Source organism: Oncorhynchus gorbuscha, linkage group LG09, assembly GCF_021184085.1.
Source record: "Oncorhynchus gorbuscha isolate QuinsamMale2020 ecotype Even-year linkage group LG09, OgorEven_v1.0, whole genome shotgun sequence".
Lineage (NCBI taxonomy): Eukaryota > Metazoa > Chordata > Actinopteri > Salmoniformes > Salmonidae > Oncorhynchus > Oncorhynchus gorbuscha.
This window is the reverse complement of record NC_060181.1, coordinates 8,239,392-8,251,586: the sequence shown is the minus strand read 5'-3', so window position 1 is coordinate 8,251,586 and position 12,195 is coordinate 8,239,392. Positions and strand designations below refer to the sequence as shown.

At 44.2% G+C, this 12,195-nt stretch overlaps 1 protein-coding gene across 2 annotated transcripts; it reads left to right on the top strand.

Annotated features, from left to right (window-relative positions):
- Positions 1-482: 482 nt before the first annotated feature.
- On the top strand, positions 483-3,288 carry LOC124043140 (MARCKS-related protein 1-B-like). 2 transcript variants are annotated; one of them, XM_046361374.1, is made up of 3 exons: positions 483-828; positions 1,859-2,305; positions 2,342-3,288. In XM_046361374.1, the coding sequence occupies exons 1-3, from the start codon at positions 724-726 to the stop codon at positions 2,483-2,485; spliced, it is 696 nt and encodes a 231-aa protein (XP_046217330.1). In that variant the 5' UTR covers positions 483-723; the 3' UTR covers positions 2,486-3,288. The 2 variants fall into 2 exon arrangements, with proteins under 2 accessions (XP_046217330.1, XP_046217328.1); XM_046361372.1 differs by having other exon boundaries at positions 1,859-3,288.
- The last annotated feature ends 8,907 nt before the right edge of the window (positions 3,289-12,195 follow it).

The following is a 12,195-nucleotide window of genomic DNA, read 5'->3' as shown; positions in this document are numbered from 1 at the left end:
AGAGAAAAAGAAGAGAGAGAGAGAGAGAGAGAGAGAGAGAGAGAGAGAGAGAGAGAGAGAGAGAGAGAGAGAGAGAGAGAGACCATTATAATATTATGTTAGAGAGAGAGAGAGAGAGAGAGACCAGTGTAATATGATGTTGTAGAGAGAGAGAGACTATTATAATATGATGTTAGAGAGAGAGAGACCATTATAATATGATGTTAGAGAGAGAGACTATTATAATATGATGTTAGAGAGAGAGACCAGTGTAATATGATGTTGGAGAGAGAGAGAGAGACTATTATAATATGATGTTGGAGAGAGAGAGAGAGAGACCAGTGTAATATGATGTTGGAGAGAGAGAGACCATTGGGATATGATGTTTGTGGAGAAAATGTTTTAGAGTCTTTTGAAGAGGGCGGAGAGAACTCATAAAGGCGCACATGATTGGATAGAGTCGTGTGACCACGCCCGTTGGTGGTATCTTGGTCTATATTCAAGCGCTGCGTTCAACCACTGTTGAAACTAGTGGGTATCCTTCTACGGGTGCGACAGGTTGAAGTGCAAGGAAAAGTAAAACAAACTAGCTATTATTTTTTTCTTCAAAGGACCTCCCCCCCAAAATTATACGATCGCCTTTTATTTTTCCATTGGATCCATAACACTGCGCGGGGCTGGATTAAATTGAGACCACTTTTTGTGTTTTTCCTTTGAAATTTTATTTAAAAACACCGAACAACGATGGGTTCCCAAGCGTCCAAAGGAGAGGTGGTTGGGGAGGCGAAAACTGCTGCCGCGGACGCGGCTGCCGTCGCGAATACGGTTTCCGTCAAAACGAACGGACAGGTATGAAACGCTCTCATCCCTGGGCCACCAGACGACACACCTTTTTTTACCCAACTAACTAAAAATAGCTTAGCTAATATTCTTCTGTAGTATAATGTTGCTATTTAATTTTAAAAACGAGGTTGGTCTGTTTCGATTATATTATTAGGGGATAAATGTGCGTCTTGGTTTAGTCTGGCTCGCATGGTCACCAGTGACGGGTAGCTAGTTACCAACCGGGGGGGATGGAACTGCCAACGTGCTTGCTGCTAAAGCCGTGATATACTATCTAAAATAACGTAGTTAATCGGGGTTTGGACCGGGAGCATATGCCACCGTTAACGAACCTTGGTTCTAGTTAGGCTCACTAGCTCGGTTACAGTCCCAAAGCCGTGGCCATGAGGGGGGTTGGAAAGGCGAGGGCGCACGTAGACAAGCTACCCCTCATGCTTAAAATGTCAGAGACAATTTGTGAATTATGGATTCAAAAGCAGCGTTTTAACAGTGGATATCAATCTAATCACACCGAATTTATGCAAGTCCATCCATGATGGATGAAGTTGCAGCCCCTCAAGACCCGGAGAGTCTAGACATGTCTCGATCAGTGACTGTAAACGTTATTTTATAGACAAATGCAAAATCGACATAAATCACATCTTCACCTTGTGAAATGAATGTACATTTTTGTCAATGGATCATCAGTTTCATTGAATTTTTCTTTATTTAAATATAATTTATTGTTTTTTTCATCGACTCGGCCAGGTTTTTAGTGAAAAGATACCCCCCTCCTGTGTGTGATGTTGCACCGTCGCCGCCTGTCGTTTTCTTGTGGTTCTACAAGGCGTCGGCTTTTGAGCGACACGGTGGTTAATTGATGAGCACGACGAATCATCGTTATATAGCTAAATGTGTTGATGGTTGTGTTTGAGTCACAGTGTAAAAATCTAACGTCAATTGTATTTTCTTTATTAATTTAATTGTATTATATATATATTTTTTTTTAAACCATCCTCTAATTTTAGTTCCTTCAATTTCCCTCCTTTCCTCCTAGGAGAATGGCCATGTCAAGTCCAACGGTGACGTCTCTGCCACAGAGACGGCCGCCACCAACGGTACCACTGACGCCGCCAAAGAGCCCGAGGCTGGCGCAGGAGGGGACGCCATCGAGCCAGCGCCAGCGGCTGACAAGGATGCCGCCAAACCGGCGGGTGAGGCCGCCACCAAGGATACCCCCAAGAAAAAGAAGAAGTTCTCCCTGAAGAAATCATTCAACTTCAAGGGCCTGAAACTGAAGAAGACCAAGAAAGAGGAGGTGGTGAAGGAGGAGGCGGCCGCTCCCGCTGAGGAGAAACCAGCTGAGAACGGAGCCGCTGTGGCTTCGGAGGAGAAGAAAGAGGAGGTGGTGAAGGAGGAGGCTGCTGCTCCTGCTACAGAAGCCCCGAAGGCAGAGGAGGTGCAGGCTAAAGCTGAGGAGGTGAAGGAGACTCCTAAGGAGGAGGTGGAGGTGAAGGAGGCTCCTAAGGAGGAGGTGAAGGTGGAGGTGAAGGAGGCTCCTAAGGAGGAGGTGAAGGTGGAGGTGAAGGAGGCGGCTGCTCCTGCCCCAGAGCCCACCAAACCAACAGAGGAGACCAGCTCGACCCCCACGGCAGCAGCTTCCTCCCAACAGAAAGCAGAGTGATTGTATCTTGACCCACAACAAGGACTGTGAACTGTTTTTCAAGAGAGAGAGAGAAAAAAATTGAGTTATATATATATATATTTATATATGTGTGTATATGTATACATATGTATAGATATATGTGTATGTAAATATATACACATTTATGTGAGAGACTCCTTCGTGCCACTTTTGTCACAAGATGACAGACTAGATTCACTAGTTCACTTCCCTGGTTACGACCCCTGGTTACAGCGAGACATCTGAACCCATTAGTCTTATGTGCTGATTGCTGTGGGACAACGGGGAGAGTGGAAGACACAGTTATGGATGGGAGTTGAGTTGTCTTTCTCAAAACACCCAGCTCAAAAAGATGCATCAACGCGAACGAGCGAGACACCAACCACCACATGAAATAAACAAGAAATAAACAAAAAAGACCAACTTTATACATTCCTATATTTTAACCCAACATTTGAAGTATTTTGTGGTGTTACAATAGAGAACCATTTGAAAGATTCAGAGAAGCTATGTCTTGTTTTGTTTTAAAGAAGAAGAAATCAATAAGTTTAGATTTTTATCTTGGCTATAAAAAAATAAGAGAAATAAAAAAAATAACAATTAAGCTTGCTATGTTCACTGTTGCAGTTTTAAAACGAAGCAGAGTTGTTGATCTGTCTGTGGTGTTTAAGCCTGACTCTTGCTCGATGGTCTCTGTAAATACGTTGGACTGATTCTGTTCTTTATTTTGCTAATGTTGACAGATGTTTATGGTTTTATTGTAAAGTTGAAAATGGTAAATAAATGTTGGTTACCAAAACCTGCCCATTGTTGTATGGATATTGTTATTTTTAGGTGGGAAGGGTGATTTAGTAGTACAGCGTGCTGGCTGGGGGAAACAAAATCCGGATTTACTGTTTATTGTGGTCATAAACATTCCTCTTTTACCCGAACAAAATAAATAAACACAGCATGCAACCATTTCGAAGCCTTTACAGTTCATATGAGGAAATCAGTCAATTGAAATAAATTCATTAGGTCCTAATCTATGGATTTTCACATGACTGGGAATACAGAAAAAGGTAGGGGTGTGGATCAGGAAACCAGTCGGTGTCTCATGCAGCGCCACACATCTCCTTCTCCATCTCCTTCTCAGGCTGTTGATTGTGGCCTGTGGAATGTTGTCCCACTCCTCTTCAATGGCTGTGTGACGTTGTTAGACATTGGCGGGAACTGGAACACACTGTCGTACACGTCGATCCAGAGCATCCCAAACATGCTCAATGGCTGACATGTCTCAAGGATCTGAACACAATTCCTGGTAGCTGAAAATGTCCCAGTTTTTCCATGGCCTGCATACTCACCAGACATGTCAAATCAAATCAAATTTTATTTGTCACACACATGGTTAGCAGATGTTAATGCGAGTGTAACTAGAAGCACAAGCATTTCGCTACACTCGCATTAACATCTGCTAACCATGTGTATGTGACAAATACAATTTGATTTGATTTGATTTGACATGTCTGGTGAGTATGCAGGCCATGGAAAAACTGGGACATTTTCAGCTACCAGGAATTGTGTTCAGATCCTTGAGACGTGAAGCAGTACATTAGAAGGTGAAAGGTGATGGCGGCGGATGAATGGCACGACAATGGGCCTCAGGATATCGTCACGGTATCACTGTATTCAAATTGCCATCGATAAAATGCAATTGTGTTCGTTGTCCGTAGCTTATGCCTGCCCATATCATAACCCCACATCCACCAATGGGGAACTCTGTTCACAACATTGACATCAGCAAAGCGCTCACCCACACGACACCATACACTGCGGTTGTGAGAGGCCAGTTGAACGTACCACCAAATTCTCTAAAACTACATTGGAGGCGGCTTATGGTAGAGAATGGAACATTACATTATCTGGCAAGAGCTCTGGTGGACATTCCTGCAGTCAGCATGCCAATTACACGCTCTGTCAAAACTTGACATCTGTAGCATTGTGTTGTGTGACAAAACTGCACATTTTAGAGAGGTCTTTTGTTGTCCCCAGCACAAGGTCTACCTGTGTAATAATCATGCTGTTTAATCAGTTTCTTGATATGCCACATCTGTCAGATGGATGGATTATCTTGGCAAAGGAGAAATGCTCACTAACAGGGATGTAAACAAATTTGTGCAGAAAACTTGAGACAAATAAGCATTTTGAGCATCTGGAACATTTCTGGGATATTTTAATTTCAGCTCTTCAAACATGGGACCAACACTTCACATGTTGCGTTTATATTTTTGTTCAGTGTACAATGTGCTTTCCAATTCTAAGAATCAATGAGTTACATTACATTTTCCGATAGGAATGTGATTCTTGTAAGAGCACATTGATGTGTTTTAGACTTCTCATAGTTCATAATCCCAATATTAATGTCCATCTAAGAGATAGCCTGACATTCTCGACAAGCCCGACCAATTAAATATGTAATCAACCAATCACACAAAGTAGTAAACCACCTACAACTGAAAACAAGAGGGGACGATACCTCATTTGTCATAATTTATTACTTAGGCTATTAGTTCACACAGAGAATACGTTTTGATGGGAGTATTGGTAAGTGCTGATGGAGAGGAGACTACTGCAGAGTATTGCGATCCACCCCATAATGCTACATTCTAGGGCTATGGCACAATCTCAATATATTTTTCTTGACTCCTCGCGTCCTCTATCCTCATCTCCTTTTCAAAAACATATGGGATAAGATAGTTAGAGGGACTTCCCTCTGACCTTCTCCTCCAATGTGTTTTGAGATGTGAGGAGTCAAGCAAATGCAATTGAGATTCTCCCTGTGTACCTGTTTTGTCTCTCTTTCTTCCCCACGTGTGGAAAACTCCCACTAGCCCGTTCCTCCACCAATCCAATGCTTTTAAGATGTGTAATAAGTAGTGAACAGAACAAGTGCACACTTCTGGAAAAATGGTAGAGAATTGGAAAGCAACCAATGATCCTTGCATGCGCGCCCACATTATCCCCGTGACCTCTGTAACCCCTGTAGTGACAGCATCTCGCAAGACGTCATTGCTTAGGACTTATATACATACCTCCTCAAACCACACAAGAAATAACTTCTCCTCGTGTATATTCTTCCTCAATAAAGTTAATTCAATTGAGTTTGTTGAACTCTAAATCGTTGATCCTGATCTGGGTTGGTTGTAGGTTTGTATCCCAAATTACATCCTATTCACTATACTGTATATAGTGTACTAATTTGGACCAGAGTCCTATGGGGAATAGGGTGCCATTGGGGATACGCCCACTGACCTAGTTCACATGGTGATATGATGAGTTGAGATCAGAGTTATTTCTAGTCATCCCAGCCTTCAAACAATGATGAATTATTCAAACACAGATGTAGCTGCACATTTGTGTTGCTTCAGCCATTTTGCACAGATTGCAGAGGCATTTGTCGAACTCAAAGTCTAGTAATCTAATCACTGAACTGACAATTTGTGAATACGTGAATGAGGTCGTTACGTAGCTTATTACTGTGGATAAGGTCTTCAGGAAGCTTGCTAATGTGGATGAAGTCTTTAGGAAGCTTGCTAATGTGGATGAGGTCGTTAGGTAGCTTACTACTGTGGATGAGGTTGTTAGGTACTAGCCTACTACTGTGGATGGGGTCGTTAGGTACTAGCCTACTACTGTGGATGAGGTTGTTAGGTACTAGCCTACTACTGTGGATGAGGTCGTTAGGTACTAGCCTACTACTGTGGATGAGGTCGTTAGGTACTAGCCTACTACTGTGGATGAGGTCGTTAGGTACTAGCCTACTACTGTGGATGAGGTTGTTAGGTACTAGCCTACTACTGTGGATGAGGTTGTTAGGTACTAGCCTACTACTGTGGATGAGGTTGTTAGGTACAGTGCCTTGCGAAAGTATTCGGCCCCCTTGAACTTTGCAACCTTTTGCCACATTTCAGGCTTCAAACATAAAGATATAAAACTGTATTTTTTGTGAAGAATCAACAACAAGTGGGACACAATCATGAAGTGGAACGACATTTATTGGATATTTCAAACATTTTTAACAAATCAAAAACTGAAAAATTGGCCGTGCAAAATTATTCAGCCCCCTTAAGTTAATACTTTGTAGCGCCACCTTTTGCTGCGATTACAGCTGTAAGTCGCTTGGGGTATGTCTCTATCAGTTTTGCACATCGAGAGACTGAATTTTTTTCCCATTCCTCCTTGCAAAACAGTTCGAGCTCAGTGAGGTTGGATGGAGAGCATTTGTGAACAGCAGTTTTCAGTTCTTTCCACAGATTCTCGATTGGATTCAGGTCTGGACTTTGACTTGGCCATTCTAACACCTGGATATGTTTATTTTTGAACCATTCCATTGTAGATTTTGCTTTATGTTTTGGATCATTGTCTTGTTGGAAGACAAATCTCCGTCCCAGTCTCAGGTCTTTTGCAGACTCCAGCAGGTTTTCTTCCAGAATGGTCCTGTATTTGGCTCCATCCATCTTCCCATCAATTTTAACGATCTTCCCTGTCCCTGCTGAAGAAAAGCAGGCCCAAACCATGATGCTGCCACCAACATGTTTGACAGTGGGGATGGTGTGTTCAGGGTGATGAGCAGTGTTGCTTTTACGCCAAACATAACATTTTGCATTGTTGCCAAAAAGTTCAATTTTGGTTTCATCTGACCAGAGCACCTTCTTCCACATGTTTGGTGTGTCTCCCAGGTGGCTTGTGGCAAACTTTAAACAACACTTTTTATGGATATCTTCAAGGGGGCCGAATACTTTCGCAAGGCACTGTACTAGCCTACTACTGTGGATGAGGTTGTTAGGTACTAGCCTACTACTGTGGATGAAGTCGTTATGTACTAGCCTACTACTGTGGATGAGGTCGTTAAGTACTAGCCTACTACTGTGGATGAGGTCGTTCAGTATTAGCCTACTACTGTGGATGAGGTCGTTAGGTAGCTTACTACTGTGGATGAGGTTGTTAGGTACTAGCCTACTACTGTGGATGAAGTCGTTATGTACTAGCCTACTACTGTGGATGAGGTCGTTAAGTACTAGCCTACTACTGTGGATGAGGTTGTTAGGTACTAGCCTACTACTGTGGATGAAGTCATTATGTACTAACCTACTACTGTGGATGAGGTCGTTAGGTACTAGCCTACTACTGTGGATGAAGTAGTTATGTACTAGCCCACTACTGTGGATGAAGTCGTTATGTATTAGCTTACTACTGTGGATGAGGTCGTTAAGTACTAGCCTACTACTGTGGATGAGGTCGTTAGGTAGCTTACTACTGTGGATGAGGTTGTTAGGTACTAGCCTACTACTGTGGATGAAGTCGTTATGTACTAGCCTACTACTGTGGATGAGGTCGTTAAGTACTAGCCTACTACTGTGGATGAAGTCGTTATGTACTAGCCTACTACTGTGGATGAGGTCGTTAAGTACTAGCCTACTACTGTGGATGAGGTCGTTATGTACTAGCCTACTACTGTGGATGAGGTTGTTAGGTACTAGCCTACTACTGTGGATGAGGTTGTTAGGTACTAGCCTACTACTGTGGATGAAGTCATTATGTACTAACCTACTACTGTGGATGAGGTCATTAGATAGCTTACTACTGTGGATGAGGTCATTAGGTACTAGTTTACTACTGTGAAGGAGGTCATTGGGTAGCTTACTACTGTGGATGAGGTCATTAGATAGCTTACTACTGTGGATGAGGTCATTAGGTACTAGTTTACTACTGTGGATGAGGTCGTTAGGTACTAGTTTACTACTGTGGATGAGGTCATTAGGTACTAGTTTACTACTGTGGATGAGGTCATTAGGTACTAGTTTACTACTGTGGATGAGGTCATTAGGTACTAGTTTACTACTGTGGATGAGGTCATTAGGTACTAGTTTACTACTGTGAAGGAGGTCATTAGATAGCTTACTACTGTGGATGAGGTCATTAGATAGCTTACTACTGTGGATGAGGTCATTAGGTACTAGTTTACTACTGTGGATGAGGTCATTAGATAGCTTACTACTGTGGATGAGGTCATTAGATAGCTTACTACTGTGGATGAGGTCATTAGGTACTAGTTTACTACTGTGGATGAGGTCATTAGGTACTAGTTTACTACTGTGGATGAGGTAATTAGATAGCTTACTACTGTGGATGAGGTCATTAGATAGCTTACTACTGTGGATGAGGTCATTAGGTACTAGTTTACTACTGTGGATGAGGTCATTAGGTACTAGTTTACTACTGTGGATGAGGTCATTAGATAGCTTACTACTGTGGATGAGGTCATTCGATAGCTTACTACTGTGGATGAGGTCATTAGGTACTAGTTTACTACTGTGGATGAGGTCATTAGGTACTAGTTTACTACTGTGGATGAGGTCATTAGGTACTAGTTTACTACTGTGGATGAGGTCATTAGGTACTAGTTTACTACTGTGGATGAGGTCATTAGGTACTAGTTTACTACTGTGGATGAGGTCATTAGGTACTAGTTTACTACTGTGGATGAGGTCATTAGGTACTAGTTTACTACTGTGGATGAGGTCATTAGGTACTAGTTTACTACTGTGGATGAGGTCATTAGGTACTAGTTTACTACTGTGGATGAGGTCATTAGGTACTAGTTTACTACTGTGGATGAGGTCATTAGGTACTAGTTTACTACTGTGAAGGAGGTCATTAGATAGCTTACTACTGTGGATGAGGTCATTAGGTACTAGTTTACTACTGTGGATGAGGTCATTAGGTACTAGTTTACTACTGTGGATGAGGTCATTAGGTACTAGTTTATTACTGTGGATGAGGTCATTAGGTACTAGTTTACTACTGTGGATGAGGTCATTAGATAGCTTACTACTGTGGATGAGGTCATTAGGTACTAGTTTACTACTGTGGATGAGGTCATTAGGTACTAGTTTACTACTGTGGATGAGGTCATTAGGTACTAGTTTACTACTGTGGATGAGGTCATTAGGTACTAGTTTACTACTGTGGATGAGGTCATTAGGTACTAGTTTACTTCTGTGGATGAGGTCATTAGGTACTAGTTTACTACTGTGGATGAGGTCATTAGGTACTAGTTTACTACTGTGGATGAGGTCATTAGGTACTAGTTTACTACTGTGGATGAGGTCATTAGGTACTAGTTTACTACTGTGGATGAGGTCATTAGGTACTAGTTTACTTGGACTATCAAGGAAGTGAGTTTTCATACTGAACCGTATCATTATCTAATGAATTAAAACGGTATATTTGTCAAAAATGGTAAGATTTTATCAATCATATCAGATGCACATTTTAAACAAACATATCACGGCTCAGGGTGTGACCCAGATGTAGACACAGGAGGTGGATAGTTCTATTCTCAGAATAATGATTGTATTAAAGGGGCAGGTCGAGGGCAGGTCGAGGGCAGGTCGAGGGCAGACGGAGGTTCATAATCCAAGGCATAGTCAGGCAGGGACAGAACGGCAGGCAGGCTCAGGGTCAGGACAGATAGAAAGGTCAGAGTCAGGCAGGCTCAGGGTCAGGACAGATAGAAAGGTCAGAGTCAGGCAGGCTCAGGGTCAGGACAGATAGAAAGGTCAGAGTCAGGCAGGCTCAGGGTCAGGACAGATAGAAAGGTCAGAGTCAGGCAGGCTCAGGGTCAGGACAGATAGAAAGGTCAGAGTCAGGCAGGCTCAGGGTCAGGACAGATAGAAAGGTCAGAGTCAGGCAGGCTCAGGGTCAGGACAGATAGAAAGGTCTAACCACTAGGCTACCCTGCCACCCCTACACTCTAACCACTAGGCTACCCTGCCACCCCTACACTCTAACCACTAGGCTACCCTGCCACCCCTACACTCTAACCACTAGGCTACCCTGCCACCCCTACACTCTAACCACTAGGCTACCCTGCCACCCCTACACTCTAACCACTAGGCTACCCTAGGCTACCCCTGCCACCTCTACACTCTAACCACTAGGCTACCCTGCCGCCCCTACACTCTAACCACTAGGCTACCCTCTACACTCTAACCACTAGGCTACCCTGCCGCCTCTACACTCTAACCACTAGGCTACCCTGCCACCCCTACACTCTAACCACTAGGCTACCCTGCCGCCTCTACACTCTAACCACTAGGCTACCCTGCCACCCCTACACTCTAACCACTAGGCTACCCTGCCGCCTCTACACTCTAACCACTAGGCTACCCTGCCGCCTCTACACTCTAACCACTAGGCTACCCTGCCGCCCCTACACTCTAACCACTAGGCTACCCTGCCGCCCCTACACTCTAACCACTAGGCTACCCTGCCGCCCCTACACTCTAACCACTAGGCTACCCTGCCGCCCCCCCTACACTCTAACCACTAGGCTACCCTGCCGCCCCTACACTCTAACCACTAGGCTACCCTGCCGCCCCTACACTCTAACCACTAGGCTACCCTGCCGCCCCTACACTCTAACCACTAGGCTACCCTGCCGCCCCTACACTCTAACCACTAGGCTACCCTGCCGCCCCTACACTCTAACCACTAGGCTACCCTGCCGCCCCTACACTCTAACCACTAGGCTACCCTGCCGCCCCTACACTCTAACCACTAGGCTACCCTGCCGCCCCTACACTCTAACCACTAGGCTACCCTGCCGCCTCTACACTCTAACCACTAGGCTACCCTGCCGCCTCTACACTCTAACCACTAGGCTACCCTGCCGCCCCTACACTCTAACCACTAGGCTACCCTGCCGCCCCTCCACTCTAACCACTAGGCTACCCTGCCGCCTCTACACTCTAACCACTAGGCTACCCTGCCGCCCCTCCACTCTAACCACTAGGCTACCCTGCCGCCTCTACACTCTAACCACTAGGCTACCCTGCCGCCTCTACACTCTAACCACTAGGCTACCCTGCCGCCTCTACACTCTAACCACTAGGCTACCCTGCCACCCCTACACTCTAACCACTAGGCTACCCCTGCCGCCCCAATATGGGATATTCAATGCGAACTGCACTTGTGTTTGTCGGCACTCACTTTATACGAATGCGTGCTTGTGGTCGATTGATACTGTAAGATTAAATTAATAAAAAAAGACAGTTGAATGAGAGGGATGAAACATCTGAAACTTTAAAAGTCTTAAACAGAAATATTAAAACAAAATATTAAAACACTGTAATGGTTGGTAAGGGAGGATAAATTGTTGTGTCTGAGTCCCACAAGACACTGGCAAGGACAGGTATCCCCCTTTTCCCAATCTGTCGGAGGAAACACCATTCAACTGACGGTAGAGGTCAGCCTGCAGGCGCCCGGCCCGCCATAAGGAGTCGCTAGAGCTCGAAGAACCAAGTAAAGCCCCCCCCCGGGCCAAAAATTGACTCTGTACTGGTACCTCTTTTATATAGCCTCCACATTGACTCTGTACTGGTACCTCTTGTATATAGCCTCCACATTGAATCTGTACTGGTACCTCTTGTATATAGCCTCCACATTGACTTTGTACTGGTACCTCTTGTATATAGCCTCCACATTGACTCTGTACTGGTACCTCTTGTATATAGCCTCCACATTGACTTTGTACTGGTACCTCTTGTATGTATATAGCCTCCACATTGACTTTGTACTGGTACCTCTTATATATAGCCTCCACATTGACTCTGTACTGGTACCTCTTGTATATAGCCTCCACATGGACTCTGTACTGGTACCTCTTG

Bases quoted from the DNA above. Each gene is read 5' to 3' on its own strand.
- LOC124043140 (XM_046361372.1), top strand. From the start codon at position 724: ATGGGTTCCCAAGCGTCCAAAGGAGAGGTGGTTGGGGAGGCGAAAACT. The intron at 829-1,858 runs GTATGAAACGCT...CTTTCCTCCTAG, and splicing joins CCGTCAAAACGAACGGACAG to GAGAATGGCCATGTCAAGTC.